The sequence below is a fragment of the Rhea pennata genome, chromosome 18 (assembly GCF_028389875.1).
Source record: "Rhea pennata isolate bPtePen1 chromosome 18, bPtePen1.pri, whole genome shotgun sequence".
In the NCBI taxonomy this organism is placed as follows: Eukaryota; Metazoa; Chordata; class Aves; order Rheiformes; family Rheidae; genus Rhea; species Rhea pennata.
Window position 1 is genome coordinate 9,553,713 of NC_084680.1, and position 14,240 is coordinate 9,567,952.

Below are 14,240 nucleotides of genomic sequence, written 5' to 3' on the forward strand. Positions count from 1 at the left end.
TACTGCTGTGCCCCACTCCACCCCAAAAGACAGTTTAGCCAATCAGTGTGTGTCTGTGATAGCTGTGATATTTTTTTTTTAGCCTCTGTCAGTTTGATTTGTCCCTGTATGTTTGGGTCAAGCTAAGTGTATATGCTTGAGATTTAACTTGATTTATGCACAAGTGGATGTGAGCATCCATTACAGGACAATGCAAGGCTGTATGGTGGCAGGTATAATGGGAGTTTAAATGCATCTGAAGCTTCCATTGGTCTGAATGCCAAGAATTTCAATTCCTCTTGCTGTACATAATCGAAGAGGCAAGGCCATGATAGTGACAGAAAGGAATTGCTTTCTCTGTGGAGTTTTGCCTGAGGAAGACTTGAATAGTATGTAGTTTATTGGTCCTGCTTTTGTGGACCTTGAGATTCTCTGGTTCCTTAGCGCTGATGAAATTCTTCTTTTTGCATAGTGTGTTGGAGTCCGAAGGGAAAGCAGTTGGCTGTAGGGAAGCAAAATGGCACCGTGGTCCAATATCTACCTGTAAGTAGGTATTGTAAGGCTTATGTTCACTCACTAGTTTCCAATATGCTTTATTTTCTTTCACCATCAGCTCTTTCTGTGAAGCTGACCAGTCAGTAATATTAAAATGTCTTAGATCAATGCTGCATTTAGTTTGGTTGCCCTGAAGAGTAAGGTTTTCAGGGTGGCGTGTGATCAATGTTAAGAGCTTTTGAAACAGTCTGAAATCAGCTCTCTGGGCTTTCTGCAAAACTTGTGGTTGGCTTTGTTTGGTAGCTTTTTCTTTGTGTTTAAGAGTAGTTCTAATTTTTTTTTCCCAGAACCTGCAGGAGAAAAAAGTAATCCCTTGTCCTCCGTTTTATGACTCGGACAATCCTGTTAAAGGTATATCTTTAATTTGTTCCCTCTTTTTAAGCATTTTACTTGTTCGTCCCTGTGTTTTTAAATAGAGCAGCTGCATAGTACACTGGTTATGTAGTTACAACTTGATTTGAATTATTTAAAGAGAAAAATTCATCTGTTTTATCTCTGGGTGATATAGAAGAAATAACTGTGGGCCAAAATCCCTTTCTATTTCTAGAGTGCACTATAAAAACCTAGTCATTGCTCACTGGTGCGATAGGCTGTACTCAAGGAAGGTTGGACTTGCGCATTAGCATGAAGATTTCTGGGTATAAATCAATTCTCATTTTCTGAAAATATTGTTTCTTCATTTTGAATCTTCAAATAAATATGTCAAAGCCTCAAAACAATAAATTTAGGAAAAACAGAAACACACCTGTTGGATATGCCAGAACACTGTCCATGTTTGGAAACACTGGCCTTGTCTTGCCTGTGATATCATCAAGTAAGCCAAACAAATGCCTCCGTTCTGTCTTGCAATTTTCTGGAGTCTTGGTACTTCAGCGATTCCTCCTTGGTTAGTGGTGTCATAGTGGTTGTGCATGCTGTGCACAGTTAAAATCAATGTAAAAGTGTCATTTTAACCTTTTTCTGGCTGAGTTATTTGTTTCTTTCTCTTTCAGTCTTGGATGTACTGTGGATTGGTACATATGTTTTCACTATTGTATATGCGGCTGCTGATGGGACACTGGAAACACCCCCAGAAGTGGTCGTAGCCATATTGCCTGTAAGTGCCAGCAAGTCACAACTGTAGAAATGTTTGCTTATTCTTGACCTGTTCGTTGCAATGGCAAGCTGCTTTTATTTTCCATGTTAGCATCTTGTAGATGGGATTAACTTGATTTCTTAGCTGGAAGGTAAACTCTCAATTTTGGCCCTACAGAAAAAGGAAGAGAAGCGACCAGAGAAGTTTGTGAATTTCATGGAGCCTTGTTATGGGAGCTGCACAGAGAGACAGCACCATTACTTCCTCAACTATGTTGAGGAATGGTGAGTTGCAGGAATCATGATGCGGTCTTTCTATCGTCTCGGAGGAGTCCGTGCCTCTCCTTGTGTTTTGTTTCTCCCTGCTGTAAGCTATATAATACTTGAATGTGAGCTGTGTGAAACTGCTATTCTGAAAATATTTTGTGAAGGTACAGCTAACTTATCCTGCATGCTTGATGTCCATGCCTACATACTCCCATGTGAGCTGAAAATGCCTTTTTTTTTTCTCTCTAAAGGTACATAAGGTTGTTTAAAATCTGTATTAACAATTTAATATGAGACTGAAAGTCACATATTAGGAAAAGCGTGCTCTTTTGTCTCGCTTAACTCTGAATCTCTGTGAAGAAGCCATTCCTAACTTTTCATCTACCTGGCTTTGTATCGTAATAAATACTGGTGGCCCATGATTGTCAAATCGTTAATTGGCAAGGGGAATCAGCCCCTGGTGACTCTTTAAAATTATTCTAAAGTAATGTAGCTAGTCATTTTTCTCTCATTTTGTGCTGGTTAAGAAGTCAGTTACATGTTGTTATAACTGTATTCCTAGTTAGGAATTCGAGTAGGTGATAACTAGTTGTTGAGCTGATGACCTCACCATGCATTGTTATGTTAGTTTTAACCTATTTGGTTCCATACTCACAGGGATCTAGTTCTGGCAGCATCAGCAGCTTCCACAGAAGTCAGCATTCTTGCCAGACAAGGGGATCAGGTAGTGTTTTCTTCCTTCTGCGTTTGTGTATGTGTAATTCTCCTTTCTAGAAAATCTAAGTAAATTTATGTAAAACCCAAAGTATGATGAAATGGTATATTTAGAAACGCAGCATGTTGTTAAGCAAGTACCAAAAGTCTGTTTTTCATTATTCACTTGGCAGTCTAAAAATTTGATCAAGGTCAGTATTGTAAGTGATTTGTATGAGGTGATCAACTGAAGGGAAGCATTAAGTCTGTTTCTGAGCCTGACCTCAACTGTGACACAGAACTATCTGTGAAGAGCACTGATTTTCTGATATTCATTATTCTGCAATTTAAATAGTTACTCTCTAGTTATTCTGCAATTTCTTATTTCAGAACGTTTGACTAGTATTCCAAAGAAGGCTGAAAACATGAAAGCAATAGTCAAAACTATGATCTTACTTTTTGCAGAACTGGGAATCATGGGTTTTGGAAGACTCCAGCAGAGCAGAACTTCCTGTGACAGATAAGAGCGATGATACCTTGCCTGTTGGTGTTGCTGTAGACTACACCAGTAACATGCCTATCCCAATCAGTAAGTTTTGCTGGTCTTTCTTGTGGAATAGTCCAATAATACCAATATGTGGGATATTTTTGAGGGAGCAGTCTAATGCTTGTGGTCCTGGGACATGGTCCTGAAAAGGAGACTGACACAGACAATCCATCCTAGCTTTTTGTATCAAGCCTACAGCATACGTGAGATTACTTCTGTGCATGTATCCAAATGGCTGAGGATTAAACAGTTTTTCCTCAAACCTTTTAGGAGCTTGGGGATACTACAGTAACAGTCATGGAAAACAAAATCTAGGTTTTGTCTGTGTTTCTCAGAGCTGGGGTGATAGTGAACTTAAAGGAGTCACATTCTTAACACCAAAGGCTTCAAATTGCCTGTAAGGTTTTAATTATGCTTGTAGCGTATGTAGTTTTGCAGAACTGTTTTGTATTAAGTACATTTGCACTGATCTAAAAGAAAAATGGGTTAATTGCAAAATCTGAAAAAGGAAGGATCACTGAGGTAAATGCTTAAGTTTTAATTCTGCATTAAAGCACAAGGCCTGAACAGACTGTACCCTGCTGTGTCTTACATCCAGCCACTTGTATTACTACTGTACCTTCTGTGCTTCCTGAAGGCTCTTGAAAGCACCTTGTCAGAGAAGGAAGCTGAAGATGCATCTGAGCTATTGTACTGTAGCTTAGTGAATTTTGAAAACTCCCTTGAAACCAAGAGAAAGATTGAAGTAGAGATGCCTTTAGGCAGAGTGGAAAGATCTACAGTCAAAAATTCAAGAGCACAGGAGGGTGCCAATTAACTGAGAACCGCAGCAGCCTTTACCTGAATGAAAATCTGCAGTGGGAAGTTCGGGTCAGACTTTGTAGTTTAATGCAAAATGGAATTTGAAGCATATTCTCTGTTGATCTATATACTTACTGAATTAAGGAGTCTATCAGGATAGCTTCTTTAAGCCCAGGTAATGCTGCCTTAGACCTTTTAGGATGACTCTGAGGAAGGTTTTGACTAACATGTTTTCTGTATTTTCACTGAAAGCAGGCAGCTCGTTTTTGGCTGCATGTTATTTGGTTTTGCTGTTTGGAACAAGTTTGGGTTGCAAATAAACCTCACTTGTCCTGGAGCGTGTTCCCTTTTGGAAGTTGCCCTTCCCCAGCACACTTTCCCTGGAAAGCTAATAGGTAGAAGAAACTGGCCATTCACCATGCTGGTCACAAAAAGGAAAGAAAGAAAGAAAGAAAGAAAAAAGTGAATGATCATGGGGGCTTTTTCCTGCATCCTATATTTACTCTGAAGCACAGATTTGCACTAAGTACAGAATTAAGCTGTTAAACTTCTACAGAAAATGCTTTAGGAATCTATGGAGTGTTTTCGGGCCTCTTACTGTGCTGAGACTATTGAACTGAAGCAGACTCTAGGCTCAAAGCTGTAGCTGCACAAAATCCAAGCATTTTGCATCAAAGGTTCAGGTCACTAGCCTGTTTTTTCAGAAGGATGTTTGTTGTATGTGGGCTTTCTTCAAAGCAAAAAGCTTTCTACCTAGCAATTCTATTTTTCATATTTCATGTATGTGAATGTTAATCATCTGACAGGACTCAATGAAACATAGGGATTGCTGAAAGGAGTTGAGGATTGTAAAAGGGAGCAGCATATAGGTGAAAACAAAAGAACTACTTCAAAATGAAAAAAGCTTGGTACAAGATTTCTTTGGTAAAAGTTGTCTTTTTCATTTAGCAAGCTATATTGAATTGTTAAAATGACCATCTGTGAGTTAGAACAGAGACATGAAACAGTCAAGAAAAGGAAGAAATAAAGAAAGGGGCATTCGTGGGGAAGCAAGGGAACAAAGGTGTAAGTGAAAGCAAGGAGGTAAAGTAACAAATACTGTGCTAAGCAAGTCAGGTGATAGTGACAATGCCAGTATGAACAGAGTAGGAAACTTTGACTGTAGGGCCTATGTGTATGATGTTTGGCAGGTGATGAGAAGACCCTCGCTCCAGCTCCAGTTCTGATCTTGCTCTCTACGGATGGTGTGCTCTGCCCATTTTACATGATCAACCAAAACCCTGGGGTCAGATCACTCATTGTAACTCCAGAACCATTGTCCATAGAAGGAGAAAGAGTACCAAAATCAGCAGGTAAGTTCTCCAGTGGGTTAGGGAAGCACTTGCATTTATGGGTCTTTGTCATCCTCATCTCTAAGTTTGGTATATAGACACATATTGTCACAGAAAACGTATTTCTTCTTTATGTTGATAATGAAGAGCTGTTTCTGGGTGCATTGTGCTCCCAGTACTGTTCTCCCCCTTGTACAACTGAGTAAAATTTTCTAGTCCTATTTATCACAGGGAATCCCAAACACTTCACAAACTGTGTGCACTTAAAACTCTACAGTGCAATCAGCCTTTGGGGGTATAGAGCCAAAGCAAATCAGGTGCCAGATGCCCTAATGCTAGAAAGCTCCTTGCCCAGCTTTGGGGGGCATGACTGGAACAGCAGCAGTGACTGCAGACTGTTCTTGGGGTCTAGGATTAAACATTGTGCCTAATCTAGACCAGAGTTTGCCTGCTTCAAAGAGGTGATCGTTTTCTTTCGTATGTTTTGTCACGGGAAGCCATGATACCAAACTAAGGTATATGGCTACAGCAAAACTTATTTAAACAATAGTTTTCTGCAGCAGTGTGAAGATCATCTGGGGAGGGAGTACAAAGTAGTTTTAACGGAGTTTGCGTGTATAGCCAAATAAGATGTAAAACAGACAGTTTCCTGTGCTGGAATAGGCAGATCAGTTGGATCTTCTGTTTCCCTGCGTGCCTGCAGTAAAGTTTGCAAAGCCACCATTTTCTTCCTTAAGCTTGCATTTGCTTCTCCCTCTCCAAAGCGAATGCTTTTGTTTGGCACTGTGCCTCTCTGCAGCCCTGGCTGACCTGTGTGCTGACAGGCTATTTGATTTGAGATGGCATGAACCACATCAAAATCAATGGACAAAGGTGAAGTCTTTTCATTGGAAATTCCAGGCAACATTAATTTCCCTCAGTCAGTCTAAATTAAAGTATTGACTTTAGTTTTAAAGATTGGACTTTGATCTGCGGTTATATCACCGATCAGGCTTGGGGACTGGAAGCTCTGCTCCCTTCTCTTTCTTTCTCCCTGTACCATCTGTCTAATGGTAAGATGGTACTTAACTGTTTCCATCAAATAGCATTTGGCCTTGAAATACCTTCTGCTATTAGTCGAGACAACTGAATGAGTGTCTTCCTTCCTGATTTATGTTTCTGCAGGGAGTACTGCCACATCTCTTACCACTCCTCCAGCTTCTTTAAAGCCTGACGCAGTACCAGCTGTTGTTCCTACTACTGCGGCCTCAAGTCTCCCTCCTGTTGGGGGCGGAGCAGCTGCATTTTCCTTTATGCCTTCAACTGTGAAGATGCCTGGCTCTACAAGTGGTGACCCTCCACCTTACCCCTTTGCAACTGATGCCTCCAAGCAAGCCCTGGGCCCCAATATGACTGGAGCAGCAACATTCTCTTTCTCCTCTGGTTCTTCCAAGACATCCATGACTTCAGCCCCTTCTGCAGGCACCACTACAGCAACTGCCACCTCTTTTTCTTTTGGATCCATGAACTTTAAACCAGCCACAGATAGCTCCCCTGGGCCAACTCTGTCCACAACACCTGTTACGCAGAAGTCGTCTTTCACCTCTTCAGCTTCTTCAGTCAAAGTGAACCTCAATGAGAAGTAAATAGATGTAGCAGGTTATGCAGTGTTTGGGTAGTTAAATCATTCCAGGCATGAAAAATGTGTGGTGATTTTTACCACACAGAAACAATAGTTTCTGACTTCTTGCCCTGACAGCTGTCCGCTGTGCTTCAGAAAAAGCCCTGAGGAAAGCCCCCTTTGTCCAAGATGTATTGTCTTGGCTGTGAAAACTCCCAGCACTTCCCATGCGACAAGTTATGTTCATGGGCCAAGTATCAGTCCAGGGAAGATGCCAAAATTTAGACTAATACCTTGCAAAATTATGAGAGGCTTTATGCTTTTGTGTCTTTGTTTCATAAGCATGTAACTTCATGCCTTCATTTAACATGAAAGATGGCTAAAGATTCTTGGCGAACACTGAGATTTGAATCATGTATGAGTTTAGTATGGTCATGGTAGCACAAGTTTCTTCTACCATTTGGTGAAGGTTCCTTACCCAGATCCAGAGAGTCGCTTGCAGGGCTGAGAGGAAACTGTATCTATAGCTGGTGCATTCCTTTTCTACTCCTGTGTTCAGTGAAAAAGGTGTCAGAGCTTTCATTTTTGTTTTTAAATGGATGCTTACTGAATACTGGACCTGAAATCTTCAAGGCTTGTTCATGCTGGGAGTTTGTGCCAGCTGTAGGAAAACATGTTGACTGGAAATTACCCAGAATGGATTTGAGTGGTGAACATTCTCAGATTTCTTATTCTTGCTGTTCCCTCCAACTCTTGATATTTGATATCTTTTTTTTTTTTTAATAAGTGTTTAAAACACAGAGGAATGTTAATTGGAGCTGCTTTCTGTGGAAAGCAGTTTTCGCTTAAAGATATTTTTAGAAATTTCTGATGGTTCAAATGATTATATTTTAATTAGAAAAATCCTTCCTACGCCAGATCTCATGGTAGCTCATAATGGCTTTTTAAATTTGATATTGTGTATAAAAAGCAAATGATAGACTTGTGAGCTGGCTGAATATTTAACTTGGCTGCCTTGAGGGCCTAGGGTTGAAGTTGAATGGAAGTTTTATTCTTTTGCAGAATTTTTCTGAGTTTGATGCAAGGGTGGCACTGAAAGGCCACTCAGATTTGGTATGGTGGGTGCTTTGTTGCAAAATGATGGGGTGCTTTTTAAAACAGTGTAATACTTATTGGCATTTGGCTTTTGCCTCTGAGTGGATCTATAGTAGCAGTCTCTGATTCTGTGTATTCTGAAATATTCCTGAATGGCTGCTTCCCACTTTTCCCAGTGACTAAACTTGTAATTTTGTATCTGGACCTTGAGTCATTTTTGTTCCCAAAGGATGCTAATTCCTCAGAGTGTAATGCTTCATTTGGGGTGGAGGAAAACAGCTGGGACCACTTCAGAGCTGAAAGGTTTTCTGTTCTTACTTGCAGATTCACTGCTGTAGACACTTCTACTCCCACTAGCAGCAGTGGTCATGCTGGTTCTACAATGTTTTCCTTCTCAACCACTTCAAAAGCTGCTACTAGTGGTCCTCTGAGCCAGTCCACACCTGTCTCGGCCTCTCCTGCCACACCACTGAAGGCTTCCACCCCTGTGCCTGCTGCTGGTAGGCGTCTGATATGTGCCGTTGGGAATAATGTTCTATTACAAACAATGTTCTGAAAGTGTTAGGATGTAGTGGGCTTGATTTGGCTTACATTCCCACAGATCTCCTGTTCTGCAGGTTGTGATGATGTGATGGGCCTAGTACTGAAACTGAGAATTTTTTTCAATTTGTGCACTTTATTCCCCACAAAGCCAGCTCTCTTTTCATATGTGACATAATGTATTCTCAAGTTCAACCAGAAGTTCTGGCATTTTCAGTGCTCTGTAATACAACTCTGATTATGAATATTCCTGGGCAGTGAGACAAATCAATGCCCTATCTTGCATCTGCAGTGACTAGAGTTCCAAGTGGTCCCAAATGAGTTTCAATTAGATGTTTTTTCACTTGTTAACAGAATAATATTCTATCTCTCAAATGATCATGTGACTGGAGATTTTGGGTTCCTTCAGGAGCGATACAGCCAGATATCCAAGAGTTACAGTCATTGCCTGAGTTTGCCAGTCTAGCAGAGAAATTAGATGGGAGTAAAATGACACCTGAGGAAAGTGTTCTTGCTGAGGCCTGTACAGCTATTGCTGTTGGATTTGACATCTGAAATTTTGCTTCATCTCTGATCACTACCTGCTTTCTCAAGCATTGTATGAGTTTGTAATTACTGTTCCTCTCTTTATTTCAGTAGCACGTCCTGCTCAAAATTTGCCTTCAGCTTCTTTACTACAGAAGACCGCCAAAGTCACACCTTCTGCAGCAAAGCCAAGCGCAACTCAGGTAATGAGAACTTGTGTCTGAAATTTTCTGAAGAGAGGTGAATGTTTCTCTATGGCCCATGGAATATTTAGAATTCATCTAACTGAGTATATTTAGGTCAAAGAACTAGCTAGCATTTGACACTTACAGAAGATTATTTGGACTAAAATTACGTTGTCATGCATGTTTTTGGAGAGCTGTCTTTGATGTATGTTGTCATGATCAGAGTTGTAGGAACTAATTATTCCTGTTATGGAAATGAGGATTCGCAACTTTCCTAGTTAGTCAGTCAAGAGTTTCCTTGGCTCTGTTTGACGTCGTTAGATGTCAAAATCAAAGCAGTGATACAGAGCAGCACAAAAGTATTTGCTTTGCTTTCACAAGGCTTTAGCTACATTGTTCCAGGTAATCTGCAGCCCTACTTTGAACATACACCTACCATTCTTAGTTTACTGTGTATTGGGTTTATAAGAATTGACTCACTGGTGATGGCTGTCTGAATAGAATTTGTAGCAGTGGGCCTTTTCCAATATTCTGAGCTCCCTGTTGCTAAAGTTACATCCTTAATATTGTTTTTCAGGGCAAACTGGCACTCTCTAGCACTGGTATAGAGAAGCAGGTCCATCAGTGGAAGGATTCAGACCCTGTCATAGCAGGAATCAGAGAGGAGGTGAGATCTCTCAAGCAGTTTTCTTCATCTTAAAAGCTGAAAGACCACTGTATAGACACACAGATATTCTCTTCAGTTGACTCACATTCCCATTATGTCTTTCAGTAACTTAGGAATTAGAATGGAGATTTTTCACGGGATAACTAACTTATTTTGTGGGTTCTGTCTATGTCCTCTTTGGCCCTCTGATTTAGTTTCAAACACTGTATGTACTGGAAAGACTGGGTGTTCTTTCCTGATAATGTCTAAGAAGAATTTCCTGTTTTGCCCATAGAGCAGCAGATGTTGATGGCACTGTAAAAACATTACCCAAAGAGCTGCAACGTTTGTTCTAGACCCTAGTATGTGTGAGCAGCTGCACTCTCTTGCTCCTTGACTTTGTAGATTGCCCATTTCCAAAAGGAGATGGAGGAGCTGAAGGCTCGGACTTCCAAAGCCTGTTTCCAAGTGGGTACTCCAGAGGAAATGAAGATGCTGCGAACTGAATCTGAGGATCTTCACACCTTCCTCTTGGAAATTAAAGAGACAACAGAGGTAACTAATGTGACTGAACATCCTCAAGCTATTTAACTACTGGTCGTAATCTCTCCAGCAACGATAGTTCCTTACCTGATGTTTCTACTTAACCTGCTAATGCTGAACCCATGTAAATCGAGCATGTGGTTACACGGCTTTAATGTGGAGGTGCTAGTTGCATTTTGCACATTAAACAAACACTTCGGGAAGCCCCTGTGCTAGAGATGGCAATGAAAATGTTGCTTTGAACCTTGTCCTATCCATTCTATCTGCAGTCTCTTCACGGCGATATTAGTATTTTGAAGACGACCTTGCTGGAGGGATTTGCTGGGGTGGAAGAAGCTAGAGAACAGAATGAGCGGAATCGCAGTTCAGGATATTTACACTTGCTGTATAAGAAACCTTTGGATCCCAAGAGCGAAGCACAACTTCAGGTATTAAGCATGTTAGCTAACTTCTAATCTAGAGTTTTAAATAAAATAACATTGAGACTTGTTTGTGAGTGCCCAGCAGCTTTGCCGTGCCCCTGGTATTTGCTGTTTCAGCACAGTACAGTAGAAGTATGATTAGCTCTGTTTTGCCAAGTTTGCAAGGCATGATGAAAATCCTTTCCTAAAGCTTCTCTTGTTGTTGCCATTTTCTCTGATGAGACAGGACTCCTGTAGAATGGAAGTAGTTCTCGTGAGATCCAAGTCTATTCTAAGCTTAGAATAGGACTCTTGCCTCCCTGTTCTTTCTGAGCCAGTAGTGTTTGCTCAGGGGATTTTAGTTAAGGAGTATTTTTGGCAAATGTCAGTTAATTTTTTCAAATCTTTATAAAAGTGTTCTTGGCATTATTTTTATCTTCAGCAAATGCTTTATAGAGCAATTTGATTTATTATGACTTGCAGAATTGTGTCATTAATTTCATGGGTGGTGGGGCATAAAGCTAAATGAAATCCTAAAAGCCAGAGTACGAAGGAAAATAACCAGTAATAACTAAAGAGGCTCTCAAAGGCAAGGGAGAAACTAGAGGGGAAGCTCTCTTTTGGTTACAGCTGGTGATGAGAGGAATATACTATTGTATTCCCCCATAAGCAAAATGAAGTAGATGTGCTCTACAAATGATACTTGCTCCTCTATATGCTGGCGCGTTCCCCTCAAGAGGTTTGAATAGCAGATTGAAGACATAATTACATGTCATATTTGTTGCAGTAGGAATCAAGATCATGCACATGAACAGTTACTAGGGAGTGAGCTGACATGCAGCAACTTCTTTATAGGTGTGATCTCTAGTGTTCACCTGGAAGCTGTATGTTGATTGTCTGTGTTGGAAGTAATTATATGCTCGCTTTGATGTCTGATTATTTCTCTGATTTTTCAAAGTTACGCTCATGACTTCAAAGAGATGATAATCTGTCTCAAAACACTTACTTCACTGATATTTAAAGAGGGTCATGAGGAAAGAATAACAGATTAGGAGAGAAGTGGATGAGGACTGGAATGTACAGAGAGGGCTTTCAGGTCCAGCTTCTAGAAACATACTAGAAAGACAGCTCTCATCTGATGTAAATCTCATTTAGTTTAATTATCATTCCTATTCTCCTGATCCTTAAAAAGTGCTCTCTTGGTCAACTTTTTACATGAGCTTTAAATGGAATTTTAAGTTCTTGAGGCTTTTCTGGTGTCCAGTCATAATGATTAGCTGTTTGGAGAGTTGTTGATACATAATGCTCATAATTGCTGGGGAGAGAAAACCCATGCGAAGCCCTCAGTAGTACTGGATTTGGTTTCATGTTGGCTGTGTCCTATTTGAATTTCATGCTCTATCTTAAAAAGAGTTGTGATGGAACTCTTCCCAGTCCTTGCTACTTGGCTCCTTGATTGATGTATTTCAGTGAGCATTCTGTTGAGGTGAGTGGACGTTGAGCATTTGTGAATGCTTTCCTGAATTGTAGTCTGTGAACGGTGTTAACCCAGAGCCATGTGAATAGCCTACAAAGCTTTGATCACCTTTAGTTGTTAGAAGCTTCAATATTACGAAGTAGGAGCAAATGACTCGCTTTCTGGAAATGAGGTTTGAAATAAAGTTGGTTTTGTACAATGCTTAGCGTTTGTACTACCCTTTCAGTAAAAATCCAGCAGTATTTTGCAAGCGTTATAGAAAAGACTATTCCCAGTTTTGTGTAAGGATAAAATGAACAGGACACCTTTTGCATAGTCCACCAATTAATAAATAATTTTTCCTGTGTTAGGTTCTGTTATGCTAGATAGAACTTTCCAGGCAGAAATATGGGGAAGTGCTGAATTGCTTGAATTGAATGAGCCCAAAGGATCTCAGGCTTCTGTGGCTGAAACTGAGATTTCTGAAGGAAATTAAAAGCTGATTCTTTTTTGCATGGTAGGAAATTCGACGCTTGCACCAGTACGTGAAGTTTGCTGTTCAGGATGTGAATGACGTTCTGGATTTAGAGTGGGATCGGCACCTGGAACAGAAGAGAAAGCAGAAGTAAGTAGCTGAAATTGAAGTACAAAACAACTATAAGGAGCATGTTAGTGAATCAGACATTAGTACCTAATCAAATAAAAATCACTTTCTTTTAACAGTACAATTTTTTTTTCAAGGGATTTTTGAGTAAAGCTTGATTGAGAGATGTAGTTGGAGCTGCAGGTTCAGTGTATGTGACTCTGTACACTTGTTACACGCTTGCTACAGCTTCCTGCATGTTATAAATTGTACTTAACAGAAACAAACTATAAAAATAAGTTTTGTACAGACAAAGTGTGTCCAAGAACTGTAGGTAATGATACCCTTCTAATGAATAAAACATCTTGTAGTAAACAAGCTAAATGAATAACCTGCAGCATATCTAAAGGAGTGACATGAAACTGAGACAAAATGAACTGCCCTATTCAAACCAAACCATGTTTGACCTCATTGAGTGAAGCAGCTAGAACTGTCACACCACTTTATATGTATGCCTGCTCATGGCTAGACATACAGAATGGTCTTTATTCTTGTCTCTTGGTGTGATGTCTTAAGGCGCCTGATAGTTCCTGAGCGAGAGACTTTGTTTAACACCCTGGCTAATAATCGGGAAATAATCAATCAGCAGAGGAAGAGACTAAATCAGCTGGTAAACAGCCTCCAGCAGCTCCGACTGTGTAATCAGACATCTCAGTGGAGTGTTCCCGGTGATACGTCTTCTCTTAGCAGTGCTCAAAGGTATGTAAAATGCTTACAAGTTGCTGAGTAGTATTGAGATTCCTTCTCTATTGCTCCCAACTGTGTGCTAGAGTGCATCATGCTAAAGAATGTTTTGTTGGCGTGGTACGGGAGGACAGGCTGTCCTAAAAATGGTACTGAAGTGTGTCCACGTAATACAGAAGCTCACTGGTTATAGTCTGTAGCATGCTGTCTGATGCTTCCCCCTAAAAGCTATTATTTTTATAGTAGTGTAAGCAGGATCATAGAGCTTCCAGGCTGAGGTACTGCTGTTTTCTGTGTTTTAAAATTTGGAGGAAGAAGTGAATGGCTCTTAGACTTTCCAAAATAATTCAAGATGTATGCGTTTAAATAGCACGGTATCTAAAGGAAGATGTTCTGTTCTGATAGTTTTTGTGGTGCAGGTGCCTGTTCTGACAGGTTATCTTATGAGCTGATCGTTCTTGTGCATAAGTCAGTAACTCTGACTTCTTGTGGCCTTGTTGGTCCCTTTTTGCTCTTGATTTCATTGGTCTCTTTCTGATGCTCATAGTTTTTATTACTCTGCCTTCTCTCAGTTTTGACAGTGACCTTGAAAGTCTGCGCAATGCTTTGATGAAAACTACCTTGGAATCGCATGCCAAGCCCCTGCCTAAAGTACCTGGTAACTTATTCTTTCTT

The 14,240-nt window shown here is 40.3% G+C and overlaps 1 protein-coding gene across 6 annotated transcripts in view; it reads left to right on the forward strand.

Annotated features, from left to right (window-relative positions):
* NUP214 (nucleoporin 214) overlaps positions 1-14,240 on the forward strand; it is a 45,660-nt gene that overhangs the window by 3,701 nt on the left and 27,719 nt on the right. For 4 of the 6 annotated variants that reach the window (XM_062591013.1, XM_062591015.1, XM_062591018.1 and 1 more), the window contains exons 5-20: positions 452-522; positions 822-885; positions 1,527-1,630; positions 1,787-1,893; positions 2,533-2,599; positions 3,034-3,157; positions 5,107-5,268; positions 6,412-6,868; positions 8,267-8,442; positions 9,119-9,210; positions 9,770-9,859; positions 10,244-10,393; positions 10,651-10,809; positions 12,760-12,863; positions 13,398-13,580; positions 14,138-14,223. In XM_062591013.1, coding sequence (XP_062446997.1) covers positions 452-522; positions 822-885; positions 1,527-1,630; positions 1,787-1,893; positions 2,533-2,599; positions 3,034-3,157; positions 5,107-5,268; positions 6,412-6,868; positions 8,267-8,442; positions 9,119-9,210; positions 9,770-9,859; positions 10,244-10,393; positions 10,651-10,809; positions 12,760-12,863; positions 13,398-13,580; positions 14,138-14,223 — 2,196 coding nt within the window. Of the gene's footprint in view, positions 1-451; positions 523-821; positions 886-1,526; positions 1,631-1,786; positions 1,894-2,532; positions 2,600-3,033; positions 3,158-5,106; positions 5,269-6,411; positions 6,869-8,266; positions 8,443-9,118; positions 9,211-9,769; positions 9,860-10,243; positions 10,394-10,650; positions 10,810-12,759; positions 12,864-13,397; positions 13,581-14,137; positions 14,224-14,240 lie in introns of those variants that run through there. The other 2 variants (XM_062591014.1, XM_062591019.1) reach the window with 2 other exon arrangements.